At 39.1% G+C, this 19,955-nt stretch overlaps 2 protein-coding genes, 1 long non-coding RNA gene and 1 pseudogene across 4 annotated transcripts in view; 3 read left to right on the top strand and 1 right to left on the bottom strand.

The window, feature by feature from the left end:
• The window catches only part of LOC148721179 (uncharacterized), a 7,088-nt pseudogene extending 1,949 nt beyond the window's left edge, over positions 1–5,139 (top strand). Inside the window, exons 6-15 of the transcript XR_015993472.1 lie at positions 845–880; positions 1,336–1,390; positions 1,822–2,026; positions 2,442–2,587; positions 2,981–3,133; positions 3,231–3,398; positions 3,843–3,941; positions 4,361–4,449; positions 4,522–4,582; positions 5,049–5,139. The product of XR_015993472.1 is annotated as an uncharacterized LOC148721179 (transcript). The remainder of the gene's footprint in view (positions 1–844; positions 881–1,335; positions 1,391–1,821; positions 2,027–2,441; positions 2,588–2,980; positions 3,134–3,230; positions 3,399–3,842; positions 3,942–4,360; positions 4,450–4,521; positions 4,583–5,048) is intronic.
• A 270-nt stretch (positions 5,140–5,409) lies between these two features.
• Positions 5,410–9,363, top strand: LOC148721178 (separin-like). Its single transcript, XM_088739573.1, has 6 exons — positions 5,410–5,464; positions 5,620–5,732; positions 6,129–6,212; positions 7,652–7,760; positions 7,921–7,976; positions 8,615–9,363. Exons 2-6 carry the CDS (start codon positions 5,710–5,712, stop codon positions 8,826–8,828), a joined length of 486 nt encoding a protein of 161 aa, XP_088595699.1. The 5' UTR covers positions 5,410–5,464; positions 5,620–5,709; the 3' UTR covers positions 8,829–9,363.
• An 816-nt stretch (positions 9,364–10,179) lies between these two features.
• LOC148721176 (3-hydroxyisobutyrate dehydrogenase, mitochondrial-like) lies at positions 10,180–13,601 on the bottom strand. Its single transcript, XM_088739574.1, has 4 exons — positions 13,531–13,601; positions 13,264–13,332; positions 12,453–12,611; positions 10,180–11,609 (listed from the first exon to the last, which is right to left on the bottom strand). The coding sequence occupies exons 3-4, from the start codon at positions 12,498–12,500 to the stop codon at positions 11,454–11,456; spliced, it is 204 nt and encodes a 67-aa protein (XP_088595700.1). The 5' UTR covers positions 12,501–12,611; positions 13,264–13,332; positions 13,531–13,601; the 3' UTR covers positions 10,180–11,453.
• LOC148721177 (uncharacterized) lies at positions 11,618–13,314 on the top strand. The gene is made up of 3 exons (XR_015993474.1): positions 11,618–12,233; positions 12,746–12,824; positions 12,966–13,314. It is a non-coding gene; the product is annotated as an uncharacterized LOC148721177 (long non-coding RNA).
• Positions 13,602–19,955: the final 6,354 nt, after the last annotated feature.

Genomic DNA, 19,955 nt, shown 5'->3' with positions numbered 1-19,955 from the left:
TAATACTTTTTATCACAGATAGTACAATCTTTAAACAAGAGAGTTACAAGAGAGATATCATTGGGATTTTCTCTTTTTTGAAAAGGAAATGTCTATTACACAAATTGCTCTGAGCAAACCCATATGCATTGATCCTATAAATATAACTACAAGCTTGCAAGAGTTTTAGTAAATATCTGTGCATGATGTAAGGTTGTGGTGTCCATCTAACCCCTTTTTGACACTTAATTATCATTAATTTGATGTTCCAAGTCCAAAACTGAAGAGTTTGAATTGAGGATCTTTGTGATCAGGGCACTGGAAAAAGTTGCCATTAATTCAGAGATCCTCTCTGAAGCAGAATGGAAGGCACTAAGAAGAGAACTACCAAGTTGGGGAAAGGTGTGGTCTTTTAAGCGATGCCAAATCCATGGAACAGTGTATCACAGTGAGAGTTACAAACGAGTAACAGCATGAAATAACTTTACTGTTAGCTTCTCTGGAAAAAGGCAATCAGAATATGGCTGTGTCCTTAATTATGTAAAGGTTCAAGAAAAGTGCCATCAAGCATCTTGTAGAAATGCAAAGTGTAACCGCCAGTTGGAATGCAGCTACTTTGCAGTACTTTGAATTCTGGATAAGTACCAAAACCAACTACCAAGTCTAAAAGGAAGAGTTGTGGTTTGCCATATCCTTAAGGTCGAATGGACAACAAAGGTTGTTGCTATTCCTCTGAGGTGTATTGAGGGAAAGTGTATGATGGTGTCAACTTCGAATGGAATTTTTGTTTGTCGTTTGGCAAACAGAATAGAATGAGACTGATTGTTTGAGGATAATATTAACTGTCCTTGTCTGTTACTCTTAGACATCAAGCTGTTACCAGAACAGGAAAGAGAATAAAGTAAGATATTAAAAATTGTTTGTTGAAGATGAAGTTGTGCTGAAAATGAAGGGTTAATTTCTTTTGTTTTATTCCCTTGATGTGAATTCAACATTGAATTAATCTTCTGGTAATTGGTAAATTTGCCTTGTCCAAATCAGCAAAACAGTTATTTTTCAAATTTTTTTCTTTTTTTTGCAATTACGGCAAATGTATAAACAAATTTCATTTCAACTTCTTATGTCCCCATAGAGCAAGATATCTTAGCTATAGTAAAGATGCCAAAGGGGAATTGTTTACCTCTAAAGCTTAACTTGGAACTAGTTTGTAGAACACTCATCTATACTATAATGGCAAAGTTTACGTCCTTTTTGTTAATTTAAGTTGAAGTTTCAACTCAAATTAATTAAAGATGACCTCACTGACTAGTGACCAGGGATATTTTCAATTGAATCCCTGTGATTTTGTTATTTTAGGAGAATAGCAAAGGATTTTTCTAAACCTTTGGTATATATGATAACACCTTTGCTTGTGAGTACTTGTAGCTACTGTTGCATTTGATAGACTTCTATTTGTTATGTATACAAAAGAGGGAGATTTTTCGTGACCTTGTGAAATTCAGTTGGATGCTTTTACCTCTTAGACATGGCACACAACTGTCCGTGTTTACTGGTATCCCCAATTACTGTGGCATTAAGTGACTCAAAGTTTATCTGCTCCTTTACATGGAATGCAAAAACAAGGAACTAGAACCTTTGATGCCAGAACAAGGAACTAGAACATGGCTGCCAGAACAGGGGATTACAGAACAGGGAACTAGAACATGGATGCCAGAACAGGGAACTACTGTAAGACATGGGATGTCATAACAGGGAACTAGAACATGGGATGCCAGAGCAGGGAACTTAATAAATCTACAAGTAGATTTCTCTTTATTTTGTTATTTCCTTTTTGTCTGTTAGGAAAACAAAGGAGATCTGGTGAAGCTTGCAGAACGTCTTTCCTCCTTGTCACTTGATGACTCTTCAACTAATACTGCTCACCAAAAATTGGCTGCCCTGATCAAGACTCGAAACATCATGAAGTTTTCCTTGTGTGCAACGGAGAGATACAAACAAGGTCTCTTCACTCCTGAAGAAATTTCCCTATTGCAGAACATGCCTAAAGGTACATGATAGTTATTTTACAAGCAATAGCGAGCTTTCAGCTGTGTTATGCAGCCAAACCAGCTTCAAAGAAAGTGTTTAACTGTTCAACTTTCTCAGGATTGGTTTGTAGAACAATGTGACTCTTATAACAGGAGAATATTTTTTTCTAGGGAAATGTAATGGTCACTAATTTAACATAACTCTTTAAGCAAAATGACTTTGTCAAAAACTTTTTGTTACCAGACCACATCATTTGACTCTTCCCAATTCTTCAGCTCATGCTACACATAGATGATTACATTTGCCATAAATTTTTAGTTCCTTTGACAAGTAGAACTGAAATTTAATTTATTACGTTGAGCAAATAATGAATTTGGCAATAATCCTATTGTGTGATATTGACAATGTAAGAAATTAGAATTATTGTTTTCTAGAGTGGACTGTTTGCACTTTGGAAACCTTCACACATCCAGTAAGCAAGGACAGAGAACTGCTGATCTGCAGGGTAAGGGCTGACTGTGATCCTGCTGTGGTTAAGATTAACACAACATCTGGAGAAGCACAGAACAAGGATTGCACTGTATGTCGATGTGTTTGTAACAACTTGGTTATATTGCGGTTACTCTATTGTTGTATTTAGGGAGAGTGGACCTCAAACCTCTACGTTGGAGGAGGTAGTAGCTTACAGTCAGTTGAGATTCTGTAGTGCAGGTGTAAGCTTTGTCCAAGGTCACCATAAGGGGTTTTTGGGTAAAACACTGAATTCTCACAATACCTCTTTATTCTAGAAGATCACTAGAAATATGTCTGAGCAAACTGTCTGGATATCTGACAAAACACTGGGGGTAACCTGAGCTTACTAGTAGATAATTTCTCATTTAACCACTAGAAAGTCTGTAAGTAATGATAAAAGCACAAGAACAGGGTTGGTGAAGTAAATTAACTATTGACTGAAACAATTTATTTTGTAAAGGGAGACAAAGTTGTTATGGATCTTTCAAAGCTGTTCCAGTCTGGTGTATTGGAGGAATTTATAGACATAATGAATGACAGCATCAAAAGCATGAATATTAACAACACAACCGAGTGGTGGACACTAAGGACAAGGCTTGACAGGAGAATGAAGGTGATCAGCATTTCAACTCTCACGAGCAATGAATGTGTATCCTCTCCTATGACATGACTGTAAGTCTAAATTGTAATAATTATGGTCATTTCTTTAGAACCTTTTGGAGAAACTTGAAGGTTCTTGGCTTGGAAGATGGAGAGGAGTTCCTCTTGGTCGGCCTATTGATGAAGAGTAACGTGAATCAATAGCATCCTTAGCCAGAGAGTTGGAAGAGAAAGTTTTAATCCTGTGTGGATGCCGATTTGATAATCATTTGCTTGAAGTATGTTGTGCATGAATCAATCAGAGTTTCCCGAGTTATAAGGATGGCAGATTGTATGAAAAATGTTTTGTCCATCAATCTTTGTTATGATTTGTGTGCCATCTTCTTTGGTGCTTGACCCAAAGATGACAATTGAAGTAGCAAAACCTTGCATAGTAACCGAATGGAAACTAGGGATGGTTGAGTGGCAAGAGCACTCACCTCCCTGCTGTTCCACAGGTTCAATTCCCAGACCTGGTGTCATATGTGGTATGTGGGTCGGTATGTCCTTGCTCCAAGGGTTTTTATACAGGTTCCTTGGTTTTCCTCCCTCCACAAAAACCAACATTTCAGCGTTTCACTTTAAACCAGTGGACAAGAAGAACCACCTCATGGAATGCCGCCAGATAAATCCCATTGTCATTATTAATATTTTTATTAGTAAGTGTCCTTTGTTTGTTGTAGGTCCTCATAGATTCGTCATTTTGCTTGTCAAGAAAAGAAACTGCTGAAGCACTGATTGAAATTACTGCCATGGATGCTACCTTACCTTCTTTTGAAAAAGTAAGAACAAGAAAATTTTTGTTCCAATCAAAGAATTCATAATCAAGTGTCTAAAGTAAGTTGGAATTTCACTGCTTTTGTCAAAGCATAGGGCTAACTCTTCACTCTAATGAAGGGCTAAAGTCAGATTTAGCAACTACTTACATTAACTAAATTGTAATTTGGTCCACTTGTGTTTCCTAGACATAACAACCCTCTGGTTTTTTTCTTCTCAACCTGTATTGCAATAAGCTGTTGTGATTATTTTTGTTTTGATTATTTGGTGTTTGATAAAATTGCACTCTATTGGTTTATCATCGTCAATTGCCTGACAGGAGAATGTGTTTAGTCTTAGCAACTAGAGACAAAGAGAGGTTCCTCAGCCTTGGCCCTTAAGGAATCATCTCTCATTTCATGTTCTCTCACATTGCGTGTTTCAGCTACTTGATGAAGTTCAGAACCTCACTGACAAGCTATTTGAAGATACAGACATGAAAAGCTGCATAAACAGGTTCAAGGGAACATAAAGGTTAATTTTCTTTCTCACCTTCATTACTTGTACTCTCGAGAAATTATTGATGACAACAAAATTCCTTCTCAGGTCTGGAGGTCACTCTGCAAAGAAAATTCCTCGTCATCCTGTAATCCTAACTCTTGGAAAAGTAAGAGCCAGCTATTTTAGGTCTTACATTTGTTTAGTAATCAGCCATTAAATGTATTCTAGCTCTAGCTCTGAAGACCTGACAACTGAACAACCAATATGTGGGTTCTTTGTAAATAGATGTTGGTGAACTGTCAAGGAATCAAAGCTTAGCCAAACACAAGGGTGGGGGAAAAGGCATCTGTAATGGACTGACATTCCATATTAGTTTAAAAAGTGGTCATATGCAACATTAGTTTAATGGGTACTGGTTGCTCACCATTATATTCAAGGTGTTCAGACACTAAAGTAGATTTATGGGCATGCACACATATGCTGTAATTGCAAGATGTGTGCCTAAATTGTGGTAGCAGATCTTACTTATCAACTCATTCAGTATTGGGACATACTCTTCTACAATATTTGAAACCAGAGTCAATTTCTGGCATATCTATACATCAAACTGATCTGTATTTTATGATTCATAGGATATTCAGCATCTTCCATGGGAAAGCGTACCGATCCTGTTTGACCAACCTGTGACAAGGGTCCCATCTCTGCAATTTCTTTTTTTCAAGGTACACATTCCATTAAGAGGTCTTTGAAAGTTTGAAGACCTGACTTGTTTCTCAAAGAACTGTCATGTTTTCTCCCAGAACCATCTTGATTTTTATCTCTGCTATGCTGTCAACAGTGGAAAGAAATTTATTTTAATTAATTATATCAACCCTGATGCCCACTGACTGTGTAAACCATGGTTTGGGTTAGACCTTCTGTAAAGAACTGGCTCATTTGGTTTCTGGAGCATAATTCTCCCTTACAATAATAGTTTTGTAATTTTAGGAAAAGAAGTTGTGATCTGATACAAAAAAAGTGTTTGTCATTTCATTATCTATTAGCCAAGGTAAGCATACAGGAAAAATTGTCAATTGATTGAATAGATTGAAGGTCTTTTGAAATGTGGTTGCCTACCACAACAACTTTTGTGCCAGATTCTTAGCTTTTAATACCTTGATATTCATTGTCAGTTAATATTTTTTTCTGCATTTTTCTTGATAGTTATCGTGTCAAAGACAGTTGCCTGAGATTGATCCTGAGAAAACATTCTATGCACTCAATCCTCAGAATAACCTACCCAACACCCAGAAAATGTTTCAGAAGTGGTTTGAAAGGTACAAAACACAAGCAAACGATTGAAGCAAATGAAACAGAAGAAAGACCTGATGTTGTGTTTCTTATATATTACACTAGGCTATACAAGTTGACAGAGGTAACACCAATATATTATAAACTGAACAAATAGATTCAATGTTGCTGTGTGTCTGTTTAGTAATAGATCACAGATGACATCAAAATGTAGTAAGAACAAAAAGTGACACAGGAAGCCCAGCCAAGTGTGTCACTGATTTTGGCATTTTGGCAACATGTAATGGTTTTAAAGGATAAGAAAGCAAAATGTTGTTGATTGTGACATTACTCTTGCACCTGTTTTTTAATAGATCACAAGTACGAACCAATCAAAATGCTTGTATAATGCAGCTTATATGAATAATTGTTGTCACTTGCAGCGAAGATGGATGGCAAGGTATCACAGGAAAGGCTCCCACACAGGAACAGTTCAGGAGTGCTTTAACTGACCATGACCTGTTCATGTGAGTTATTGTAAAGGCTCCAGTAAGGGGCCTATTGGCCCACACAGCTAACTAGGAGTATTACCACTCACCCTCCCCCCCCCACCTGACAATTTGGCAGAAGCCATTTGTCCTTCTGGGGGAAGAGAGGCACTGTGAGAGTAAAGTGTTTTGCCCACAAACACAACACACTAACCCAGCCAGTACTCAAACCCAGACCTCTCAACCCAGAGTCCATTGCACTATTCTAGGGTCTCCAGTCAGCTTTGACTGTCCATGACCTGTTCACGTGAATAACTAAAAACACTCCAGTAAATCTCCTTTTAAATGAGCCCCCTCTGTCTAGAACATCAAGCTTCTGGTATGCCTCCTATCTCTCATCAGTCTCCATTTTACCCCTCTCCCTCTCCCCAACAAAAACTGTCATGTACTGGTTATATTATCCTCCATTTGAGAATGTCAGCTTCCATCTTTAAACATTACAAGTTCTCTACCAAGAAATGTATACAGCAGATCAGAGGGAATGTAAAGAATTATCATTTGGCTCTTACAAAGTTTTTGAAAAGAACTTTCCCCTCACACTCCTCTGATATGCATACCTCCAAAATAAACCCTAGTTCTGAAACCCTGAAGATTTCTTAGCCTGCCATTGACAAAGTAGAGAATTTAAAAGGTCGTAGAGGTTGGATATTTGCAGAGCTGTTAGTGCTGAAATACTGAGAATCATGACTCTTGAATGTTAAATAAGTTGACTAAGATAGAGACAAAGATACTTTGGGTTTCTTTTATACATACTTGAAATTTTGCTTCTGTAACTAATTAAGTTGGATGACCCATGTTATTATCATTCTGATATGTCTATATCAGTTACTACCAGTAATGATTTATGCTACATTGACTGAACTATATGCAAATTACAACTGAAACAGGGGAGATGGTGTTTTCTTTTATTTTAGAAGTGAAATCAGTATCTATGACCCTTTTTATATGACATTTGATGCTCTTGCGTGAGTTGCAGTTGCTTAGCTGCTAAACTGGGTCCATAATACAACCGTTACACATATTAAGGATCATATTTACTGTAGGTGCTCTCAACCAATACATCGGTTGACATAATTATTTGTTGAGAGTCAGTTAACATTTGACCGATATGTTGGTTGACATTTGGCTGACAGTTGGTCAATGTATCGGTAAAGATATTGACCATCAACTGTCGACCAAGTCTCAACCAAGTATCGGCCAGCTGTGAACCAACCATCAACCAAGTGCCGACTGACTATCGACCGAGTGTCACCCAAGTGTTGACTGACTCTCAACTGATATATCAGTGGAGAGCACCTGCAGTAAACATGATCCCATACTTATTAGTTCTAGATGCGATAAACATTTTCAGACAAGGGTATATACAGTAGAAAGTTTTGTTGTTGTTGCTTTAATCATGGCATCAATATTCTTTCTAGATATTTTGGTCATGGCACTGGGCGTGAATTTCTGCAGGGTGATGACATTCAAAGGTTGGATTGTCGAGCTGTTACTCTGCTTATGGGTTGCAGTTCGGGAAAACTACAGGTTAGTTTATTCCTGACCGCGAAGGAAAAACATTATCACATAATTGTTGTTGACAAACCAAAAAAAGGCAAAGGAAGTGTCCAATTGTCTGGTTCAGATGTGTAGTTGGTTGAGACTAGGCATGGGGCTTATAAGTAACCACTCTATTTTAATTCATTAGGTTGGTGGAGAGTGTGAGCCAAGGGGGATGGCCTTAATCTATCTTCTGGCAGGCTGGTATGTCTTTGGCATTCATTTCTTGTGTGTCAGTTCCCTTACAAAGTCTTTTACTGATGTGCTATATTGCAGGTTTCAACAGCTTTTTGCTTAAGCAGCTGTTGATATAGTAGTGGGTAGCTGTCCTTGGAAAAGGGGTCCTAAGGCAAGACTTAAACATGAGAGCCAGCTCGCAGGCTCAATAGACAGCAGTAAGAGGACTCATGGGCAGTGATAGACAGCTGATAACCAGCTTTTATTGAAACCTCTGGCTCTATTTGACAGAGCTCAACACTAACTTTTCAACTTACTAGCCAAGTGGCCAGTGACAAGTTAGATGTTATGACAATTTCAGTTTGTTTACTAGCTACACTGGCTAGTGAAAATCGAAAAACACTGGCCAAAACTGAATTTCTACAAGTGTGTGGCTAGTTGGCTACCATTAGTGTCAAGTCCTGATTTGAACCCAAATGTCAACTGCTATTGACCTTTGTCATTGGGAAACTCGTATAACTTTGCTTTCCTTATAGGTTGGGCACTCCCTTTTCTTGGACCAGACCCTCAAGGAACTAGTTATTCTTCAAAGACCATAGCTCTACTCTATGGTTCACTGTATAGATATGTAGCATGTAATCTATTTATAATGTATTCACTTTCAGCCCAGCCATCGTTGCTAACTTGTGGGATGTTACTGACAAAGACATTGATCGCTTCAGTGAATTGCTGCTGAAACAGTGGCTTCAATCTGGGTCTTGTTTCTCGTTACCACAAGTACTAAGCCAGTCGCGACAAGCTTGTAAACTGAAATATCTGATAGGAGCATCTCCTGTAGTTTATGGCCTTCCAGCTTACACCAAGGAACAGAATGGTTAACCAAGGATTATATACTAAAATATCTCTAGTTCCAGTGAGCAATAGCAAAGTATTTACCATACTAGTGCTGGTTGTGTGGCAAAGAGGACAAGCATTATGCAGAGTGCGTTTGGAAATGGTAGTGCATACAATTTTAATGTTGATAGAGCACTTAAGTGTAGACTACCATATGCAATAGGTGCTAAATCTACATGGGCTGAAAGTACCCAATCAGTTTAAGCAGAGCCACAATCCTGTTAAGTTGTACAAGAAAGAAACCCATTTGAAACAGAGAGGGACATTATCTTTTTTTTCCTTTTCTACTACAGCTCTTATTCTCTATCGCACTTATTTTTTTTGGAAATTATGTCAGTACCAACATAACCAAGGAATACATGACAAAATTTGCTTTTTCAAATAACAAACCAAGGTTACAGTTATTAACTGTTTGTAACTATTTTACCATATTATATCATCAATTGGGAACAATTTGAGTAATATGTCATCTGTATATTAATGTTTTACATTGGCAATTAAAGTTTAGCTTGCATATTAAGGGCATTTCTCTGAGATCTGTACCAATTGTGAAAAAAATGGAAAAGGATACAATTCATAACAGAATGAATTCCAAGAAGGTACCTAATAATTTTAGTGTCAATATTTCTTTTAATAATCTTGAAATGATGATGATGTTGTTGTTGCCTCAATAAAGTGTAATTTTTCATGTAAATATATAGTTCTAGGTTTCCTCTCAAATGTGTATTTTCAATAATTTTGTCAAAGTTAATGCAACAATATAAAAACAACCCTTTTTTACTTAATTTTAAAGATCTAAAATGAGTTTCTCCTTGGAAATGCAAGTATTCTTGCTTGAGTGTCAACCTCGATTTTAAAGATATATCTTCATATGTAGCTGTGAAAATCAGGCAAATGTGCATTTTTGTTGATTGTTGAAAGGTTTGCTATGGTGAAAGAGAAGTAGTTTTCAAGCAAACTTCATGAAAACAAACGGGGAAAGGAAGAGGGGGACCAAACAAACAGAGAAAGCCCTTGGTTGACTTTTCAAACCCTTAAGAGTAATCAGCATCTAATATCTCCACACAGTGATACTGCCGAATCATTCATTAGGATCATGAGAATAAAGAAAAAAAACTAAGATTTGATTGCCAAACAAAGGAAATGTATAGAGAGAAATGTGGAGAATACGGATACTGAAGTCGGGCTTGATGTTCTTGAGTTACAATTTTTTAGAGTCCTGTTTTGTTTTCTCCAAGATGGGTATGGACACATTTCTGTGCATGTGAGGAATGAAACAAAGTGCTCAACAATTGTAAAATATTAATTAGTATTATGTATCACATTTCATACTAACTAAAGAATTAAATTTGCCAGTTTATTTGTTTTGCACTAATAGTACAAAATTAAATTTCTGGTAGTTTACCTGTCTGTTTTTAGATCTTTATTGATACAGGAAATACCCACTGAAATGGCTGTTTTCCATAGTCAATGCTGAGCTAACAAACTGCTTTAACCCTTTACAGGCATTAAATGGGATTTCACACAGAGCTTCCGCATTTTTGCCAGACATTTGAAAGGATGGCTGCCAAGGACTTTAAAAAACAGCATAAAACCAATCAGCAAGCCTTACCCTTAAAACCAAAGTCTATTTGTTCAATCGGTGAAAAACGATATCCAACAGATACATCGCAATTCAGTGGAGAAGGGTTAACAAAACACACTCCGCTACCCGCCCAGTAGAGATTTATTCAGTGAATAGTACCATCCAGCCTTTGAAAATCCACGAGAGTTACTGTTGAGATTTCAGGAGTGAAAGGGTTAATACTTATGCCTTAAGGCCAGTGATAGACCACCGAGGTGGCAACTTCTTGCAGTCATGCAATGATCAAAATGTTAATCAATAAAAAGAACTGTTTCAGTAGATCCTGAAAACAACCACCCCAAGTAACTTTGTGTATACATGTACTTGACACCTTGGGTATATTGGGCATGCTGTATCAAAATAGTGCAATGGCAAAAATAATACTGTTTGCTGAGCGGTAAAGAAATTATTAATCTGATCCCTTGGTGAAGATTATTGAACCACCTGGAATGACCAGTGGTAATGCTGAGGATGACTAAGTTACAAAATGAATTCATCAACTTGATGCACAAATGTTTCAACCGGCCTCAGATATGGCAATGTCTGTCTTTTTGAAGTTAACTACAGATGACATGGACCAAAATTTACTGTGTAAAAGTTTAGAAATTTTTTTTGTAACTTACACTACAGCAAGTACCTAACAACTTGCTGACACCCTTTGATCAGAAGACCACTTTCCTTTCATTTTGCTTTTGACATGAATGGATGAATGGTATAGTAAATAATGAGGCCATTTGGCCCCATTTAGCCTCTATTAAAGGTATATCTGTTTGCATCAAGCCAAATTTCCAGACATGGGAGTGAAAACCTTCCAATCATTCGTGACATCTCCAAGTCACCTTTAACAGTACTTTTGTCTGCCATTCTCCACACCTAGAGCAACTAGTTTACAAATAAATTAGCATGGCAAAACAACCTATTCTTCCAGAATTGCCTCGCATTAAAATTGTGTCAACTAAAAAAATAGCTAACATAAATAAACTATCTCAATGTTGATCTTCCTTCAGGAACTGGAACACAGATGAAAAGTCTAGCTTAGCATATCCTTTATTGCACATTTTTCTATAAATTTGATGAGCAAGTAAACCCATTGGTGAAGGAGTGGTAGTGGCAGTTGCTGCACTTTGAGCAAGACCTAAGTCCTGTAACAAAAAACAAAACTTTTTTAGTGCTTTTTGTTGACAAGAACGATCCATTTCTGAATTCCAAACATTCATGCTTTGATAATAAGGCTTACTGCAAAACCAAATTCTCCCATCACTTGACCTTTACCCTCACTATGAAACAGAAGTATATTAAGTCTTGGATATGCCCTATTTCAATCTCTTCTGGTGGTCAAACTCACATTGACTCATTTATGTTTGAGATTTTGTCTGGATTGGTACCAAACAGGAAAATTGATTTGAAAATTACCCAGAAAAAAATATTATAGGGGGGGGGAGGGATGGGGGAATGGAAAGGGCTGGGCTGAAGGCTTTGATATTGCAATGTGTTGTAAACAGGTACAGTTGTGGGATCCATGTACTATATACTACGTCCCAAGATAAAAAAATATATATACATATATATATATATATATATATATTAATCAATATATATATTAAACCACTCAAATTAACCACCAAGCTGTATATTGTCTCACTGTTTTAGTTTATACTGAAACAACTATATAAGTGATTGAAGGAGTCTGAATCAATCTTATACTTGAATATTTCATTTCTAGACTGGATTATCGTTATACTCAAGAACTGATGCACATGAACCAGGTAAGGAAGATGTTCTACTCATGGTACATCCTTTCAGTGGTAGGAATTTTTAATTTTTGCTTTTTCACCACTCAATACAATTGATATACTCCATGTAGGCACAAGAGCTGCAGGCAACCATTAGTTTTAGATTAAGGTAAATTCTAGTATTGTTTATGAAAAATTTTCTGTGGAATGAGCCTATATTCTTTTCTTACCACCAGACAATTGCTTTCTTACCCTGGTATAGCCACATCCCTTGGTCTGATTCAAGGTGTAACTCTGCATGTCCACATAGGATTTTAAAATTCTTGCAATATCATTTCATGGAGGGGTAAATAGGTCACCTTTGAGATTGAAGGTGGTGGTGAGACAGAAATTCAGCCTTGCCAAGGGTTCCTGAAATTTCACAGCAATCTATGAGGTGCAGGCCTTTCGGACGGGGTTAATTCTGTGTTTATATATATGTCTAAATTTACACATGTCCACAAATTTGTGGACTGCCTTGAAAACTTTCTTTCTCCTTCTTTCAGAGGCAACCTCTATGTCGAGCAACTTGAACTCTTCATTTTTCCCTGACCTATCAGCTGCCTGTGAAGAGGCTCACAGAAGGTAAAATCCCAAGTTTGCATTTGCAACCAAGATAGGATTTTGGGATGGTGAGATTAAGAACTGTATCTGATTATAGAAGGTAACTGTAATACTCCAGTGAAAGACATACACATAGACATAATTGACAATTTTTTTTTTCAGAATAAAGGGAGACAAAGTACTTTCTACAGCTAGGGTGACCTGGTTAGGGAAGCCAGAACTCTGTAAGCATGAGGAATGTGAAACAACACAATGGAAATGGATTGATATCTATAAGGGAGCTCAACCTTCCAAGCCACTTGAACTTGTCAGGTTTCAAAGATTAATTGTTTGTTCACACTCCACAAGATCTAATCAGTGCAATAAAGGAAGAACTGGTAAATTCTAGAGTATAGAAAAATACACTGGGTGAGGTGACCTGGTTTAGCCAGCAAATACCAACCAAAACTTTCCCACTCACCATGCAATATCTAAAGAAGTGTGGACTTCTTCCCCAGTTGAAAATTTTCTGGTCTTCTGTGATAGCCAGCTGAAAACAGAGAATTCATCATCACCTAATCATAACTCTGAAAACTTTACTATTACTATTAATATTTTTTAATATTAATACTTTTTGAAGTTCTGGAGAGAAAATACTCTTAAGAAATGTTTTCCTCAGCTTAAGAAAGTATCAACAGTGGTGCAAAGACTGAAATATAAAGTAAGAAAATTTGGCAAAATTACTTACACTTTCAAATGATCCACAACAAATCAAGTAAAGTTTCTCATTCTTTAAAGTCACTACAGGCACTGGAAGGGCACCGCGGAAATACGTTTTTTGGGGGACGATACAGTATTTTACTGGTCAGCGGACACCTCAACGAAACCATGAAATGCCCATAACTTTTACAATGTTTTTCGTCGTGAGTCAAATCGACAGCGTAAAAAGTCAAAACTTAGGAAGAATACTGTAAACTTAGCTTTGAAACTCGGCTCACCTTTTGGATAGTTCTTAAGTTCAATTATATAATTTGCCAAAGCCGAACTGAAGTTGCACACGATATGAAATTGTTGTTTTTCGCTGGCGGCTCCGTGGCAACTAAGTTTTGTTTATAAAAGAGCTTATGTACCAAGGCTAAAAATGAGACGATTTTTGAATGGTTGAAGCGGTGATCCGAGGACGCTGCACTATCAGGTTTGTATAGCAGTGGCTTGAACCATATAAATCGGCATGTCAACCGCATTTCGGTCAGATTCGCCGAAAAGAATACAAAACATGCCCGTGTAGCACGGCCACCCTATCCCCACTAGTTACTGTATGTATCATAGTTGGCCAAAAACGTACGACTGTAACATGCATAGGGCTGAAGCCCCAAAAAGTACAAAGGCTGGCTCAACTAGAGGAAGAATAAACCGAGGTATGCTTTAAGTACAAAATGTCCATTAAAATGATAATAAAGAAGTTTTCACTTTCCATCTTAGTTTGTAATTTTTTTTTCTGAGAAGCTGTAATTTTATTTCTGAGCAATAGTTTTTACTTTCCCAACAAGTATTTTTCATTACAATTATGAATTATTTGTAGTATGTCTGTTTTTTAAGCTGCTTTTCCCTCACTAATCATTTTATTTTATTTATTTTTGCTTTTTCTTTTCTTTCTTAACTAACTTAATGCCATCTGCAACATAAAATGTTCTGAGCTAACAGAATACTTCTGCTTTATTTAACTCCCTGATTCACAAAGTAACATTACAATCTTGGTACTACTAGAAAACAAATTTTTAAGAAACAAAACTACTGTAAGGTAAAATAATTATAATTTAATCGATGTGAATAAAGCACTGCATTGTCTTTTCTCATAGTGCAACAGCCTTGAATGAATCAACTATCTTCTAAACTTGATTTCTTATATTCAGAAGCTGCATGCCTGAGTTATAAACAAAGAATTCTTGTTGGGTGTTTATGGAGGTTGAGTCAGTTTGCTAGACATAACGTCTCGTAGTCACGTTCGACGCACTAAAAACTACTATAAAACGAATACAAGAATTGTAAAAACGTGTAAAATGGTATATAAAAAGTCACTTGTAAAAATGTAGCGGAATTCCAAATCGATTTCGATCAATTACGATCATCATCATCTGATGAGGATCGTAATTGATCGAAATCGATTTGGAATTCCGCTACATTTTTACAAGTGACTTTTTATATACCATTTTACACGTTTTTACAATTCTTGTATTCGTTTTATAGTAGTTTTTAGTGCGTCGAACGTGACTACGAGACGTTATGTCTAGCAAACTGACTCAATTATCGAACACGTTCCTGGCCTCGGCCCACAAAATCTCATCACAATGTTTATGGAGGTGTAAAGAACATAATGATTATGATGATTAATCTTCCAAATTAGAAATGTCACAGGGAAATTATCAGAAGTATTTTCTGAAGTTGAACAAATGAAATTAAAAAATGTTCAGGAGAAAATTGATTAGATTAAGTCAGCTGTCAATTCCCAGTTAACAGTAAGTCATGAGGAGTAACCAAAAGCTTGTAATTAGCCTGTGTACTGCTGTGCCCATCTAGTCAAATAAAAATCAGTGATGGGATATTGCCAAACATGAACAATGATAGCACCATGCAGATGTCCTTTTCCCAACTTATTACAGGGAAGGGGAGCACTGGTATGGCTACGCTAGTTGTAGTCAATAAGAAATTCTCAACAAGTCTCAGCAATATACATATATTCTGCCACCTTGAAAAAAAATGGTTACAAGTCAAATAGGAATGTTTTGTAATGATGTTCCCAGTGTGGGGATATGATGTAATATTACTGATGGGGATCATAAGTATATCTTATTAACCAAGCGGGAGGGCCGTACTGGGAGAATTTCAGCGCGAGGTCTTGACAATACGGACTGGGCTGTGCTTGGTCTGTACAAAAAAGGCCGAGGGCCGATATTCTTCCAGTACGGTCCTGAGCAAGCTTGGTTATTAAGAGACTTATTATATGACTGAAGTTCAAAGGGACACAAGTGCGGTATCATTTGGGACCATTCAGGACAGTGCCCGGTCCAATACTGAGAGAATATTGACCGGCAATAGAGCATTTTGGTTGGTTGATTTTAGTTATTGGCCCTCTGACTGCCCAAGTCTTGTAATAATTATCCTTACAGTGCTTCAGAGCATGTGATGTATATGATTCCTTAAGCACATGGAAACTATGTAAAGCTATGCAAAGCTAATCTAAAAAAAAAATGAATTGAAGAAGAAGAGTGGTTGATTATTTGCATAAATTAATGCAATGCACATGCAAGGTAGTGGAATATACTTCAGGTAAACATACATGTGCCTGTAAAAGTTTCAAATGACTGAGTTATAAAAATATAATAATAATAATAATAATCATTATAAAAAAGTGGGTTTCATTGAAAATGCTTTCGTGTAAAACAAATAGAGCTGTTTGGGAAATTAAAGTAGCAGTTGTAGTAACAAGTACAAGCAAACGTACCAAAGACAAGTAATGGAGATCTACAATCGATTAATATCAATAAAGACTTAATTCAAGATAAATTGTAAATGAACCAATCATGCTGGACGGTCTCAAATACAAACAAATCACAATTTCTTCGATTTCCACTCCCTTTGTAAACATCACCATTATATGAGCTTAAGTCAGGCGTTATTCTGTTCATGAGAGATAAGTTGTTGATGAAACTGCAAGTATATGAAATGAACAAATGTTTTCATATTTTAATTTGGATCTATCAACAAAGTTGAAATGGTAAATTGGCAACCGTAACGATTACAAAAGCTGACGTTTCGAGCGTTACGGACACCCGTTCTTAAAGGCACAGAAAATCAGAAAGGTGGAATGGCGAAAAATCAGTCTAGAAAAGTAAAATTCTCAACCAAGCGAATGATTTCCAAAAGGCAAAGGCACCGCACGTCGGCGCAAAGTGAGTATGAATATTTTCACAACTCAATAATTACGTGTATCGCTTCATGCTAATAACACTTAAAAATCCAACCAGCTTCAGACTCGCTGGAAAATTATCTTACAGAACTAATCTCTTGCTTTGTCTGGATAACTATCGCTGTTTTTGACGATTCTGAAGGCGAGGGCGACCGACGAACTACGATCGCACTTCGTAACGACGGCCAGCTAAAGTCAGCAAACAGCACAAAACTCCAAACAAAATGACTCCCCTGTACCGCTATTTGTTAAGACGTGGTTTTAGTATTAAAAACCCATCCAAAGGATCAACCATAATAAACAAGGAGAAGTATCATGGATATTTTCCGACTTAAAACCTTGCAAAAGGCCGATGTTTTCATCGAACTAGTCCACAAACACAGGCAAGTAATTCATGGCAGTCTCCATATAGACTCCCTGTTACCCAGTCTCCATATAGACTCCCTGTTACCCATTCTCCCTGTGTACCCTGTGTACCCTGTGTACCATTGTGTACCCTGTGTACCCCTGTGTACCCTGTGTACCTGTGTACCCATGTGTACCCTGTGTACCCCGTGTACCCCGTGTACCCATGTGTACCCTGTGTACCCATGTGTACCCTGTGTACCCATGTGTACCCTGTGTACCCATGTGTACCCTGTGTACCCCGTGTACCCATGTGTACCTTGTGTACCCTGTGTACCCTGTGTACCCATGTGTACCCATGTGTACCCTATGTACCCAGTGTACCCTGTGTACCCTGTACCCTGTGTACCCATGTGTACCCTGTGTACCCTGTGTACCCGTGTCTACCCTGTGTACCCTGTGTACCCCTGTGTACCCTGTGTACCCATGTGTACCCTGTGTACCCGTGTGTACCCTGTGCACCCTGTGTACCCATGTGTACCCTGTGTACCCTGTGTACCCGTGTCTACCCTGTGTACCCTGTGTACCCTGTGTACCCTGTGTACCCATGTGTACCCTGTGTACCCTGTGTACCCATGTGTACCCTGTGTACCCTGTGTACCCTGTGTACCCGTGTGTACCCTGTGTACCCGTGTGTACCCTGTGTACCCATGTGTACCCTGTGTACCCCTGTGTACCCATGTGTACCCTGTGTACCCTGTGTACCCATGTGTACCCTGTGCACCCTGTGTACCCTGTGTACCCATGTGTACCCTGTGTACCCGTGTCTACCCTGTGTACCCTGTGTACCCCTGTGTACCCTGTGTACCCATGTGTACCCTGTGTACCCTGTGTACCCTGTGTACCCATGTGTACCCTGTGTACCCTGTGTACCCTGTGTACGCTGTGTACCCGTGTGTACCCTGTGTACCCTGTGTACCCGTGTGTACCCATGTGTACCCTGTGTACCCTGTGTACTCGTGTGTACCCTGTGTACCCTGTGTACCCTGTGTACCCATGTGTACCCTGTGTACCCATGTGTACCCTGTGTACCCTGTGTACTCGTGTGTACCCTGTGTACCCTGTGTACCCGTGTGTACCCTGTGTACCCATGTGTACCCTGTGTACCCTGTGTACTCGTGTGTACCCTGTGTACCCTGTGTACCCGTGTGTACCCTGTGTACCCTGTGTACCCTGTGTACCCGTGTGTACCCATTTGTACCCTGTGTACCCTGTGTACTCGTGTGTACCCTGTGTACCCATGTGTACCCTGTGTACCCTGTGTACCCTGTGTACCTTGTGTACCCTGTGTACCCTGTGTACCCGTGTGTACCCTGTGTACCCATGTGTACCCTGTGTACCCATGTGTACCCTGTGTACCCTGTGTACCCTGTGTACTCGTGTGTACCCTGTGTACCCGTGTCTACCCTGTGTACCCTGTGTACCCCTGTGTACCCGTGTGTACCCGTGTGTACCCCTGTGTACCCTGTGTACCCATGTGTACCCTGTGTACCCATGTGTACCCATGTGTACCCTGTGTACCCATGTGTACCCTGTGTACCCTGTGTACCCTGTGTACCCGTGTGTACCCATGTGTACCCTGTGTACCCCTGTGTACCCGTGTGTACCCCTGTGTACCCTGTGTACCCTGTGTACCCATGTGTACCCATGTGTACCCTGTGTACCCATGTGTACCCTGTGTACCCATGTGTACCCTGTGTACCCATGTGTACCCTGTGTACCTTGTGTACCCATGTGTACCTTGTGTACCCTGTGTACCCATGTGTACCCTGTGTACCCTGTGTACCCGTGTGTACCCTGTGTACCCGTGTGTACCCTGTGTACCCTGTGTACCCATGTGTACCCTGTGTACCCTGTGTACCCTGTGTACTCGTGTGTACCCTGTGTACTCGTGTGTACCCTGTGTACCCGTGTCTACCCTGTGTACCCTGTGTACCCCTGTGTACCCGTGTGTACCCGTGTGTACCCTGTGTACCCCTGTGTACCCTGTGTACCCATGTGTACCCTGTGTACCCATGTGTACCCTGTGTACCCTGTGTACTCGTGTGTACCCTGTGTACCCGTGTCTACCCTGTGTACCCTGTGTACCCCTGTGTACCCTGTGTACCCGTGTGTACCCTGTGTACCCCTGTGTACCCATGTGTACCCTGTGTACCCATGTGTACCCATGTGTACCCTGTGTACCCTGTGTACCCATGTGTACCCTGTGTACCCATGTGTACCCTGTGTACCCATGTGTACCCTGTGTACCCTGTGTACCCATGTGTACCTTGTGTACCCTGTGTACCCATGTGTACCCTGTGTACCCTGTGTACCCTGTGTACCCTGTGTACCCGTGTGTACCCTGTGTACCCTGTGTACCCTACATATATTCGTCTCCTTTAGGAGTTTATTTTTAAAATTCCAGACGAGCATCCCAGTCCATTTTATATGGGATTTTCCCCGCGGGCTGATAAAATCATAATAAGTTATTCATAATTCATTTGTGAACATACAAAACGAGATTGTGCGCGGCCAGAGAGCTTCCATTCATTCCAACTGATGTTTGCCAGGTTTCCTGTATACACGATATACAGGGTATACTTAGGTATACATGAATATACAAGGTGTAGAGGGTACACAAGGTAGACAGGGTATACGAGGTATACAAGGGTATACGAGGTATACAAGGGTATACATGATATGCATGGGTACACTGGGTACACAGGGTACACATGGGTACACAGGGTACACAGGGTACACATGGGTACACAGGGTACACATGGGTACACAGGGTACACATGGGTACACAGGGTACACAT

The sequence above is a fragment of the Stylophora pistillata genome, chromosome 11, assembly GCF_964205215.1.
Source record: "Stylophora pistillata chromosome 11, jaStyPist1.2, whole genome shotgun sequence".
Lineage (NCBI taxonomy): Eukaryota > Metazoa > Cnidaria > Anthozoa > Scleractinia > Pocilloporidae > Stylophora > Stylophora pistillata.
This window is presented reverse-complemented; position numbering and strand designations above follow the sequence as displayed.

Bases quoted from the DNA above. Each gene is read 5' to 3' on its own strand.
- LOC148721176 (XM_088739574.1), bottom strand. From the start codon at position 12,500: ATGCAGAGTTACACCTTGAATCAGACCAAGGGATGTGGCTATACCAGG. The intron at 11,610-12,452 runs GTAAGAAAGCAA...TTTTTGTTACAG, and splicing joins AGGGATGTGGCTATACCAGG to GACTTAGGTCTTGCTCAAAG.
- LOC148721178 (XM_088739573.1), top strand. From the start codon at position 5,710: ATGTTTCAGAAGTGGTTTGAAAG. The intron at 6,213-7,651 runs GTGAGTTATTGT...TATTCTTTCTAG, and splicing joins ACTGACCATGACCTGTTCAT to ATATTTTGGTCATGGCACTG. The intron at 7,761-7,920 runs GTTAGTTTATTC...TTAATTCATTAG, and splicing joins GCAGTTCGGGAAAACTACAG to GTTGGTGGAGAGTGTGAGCC.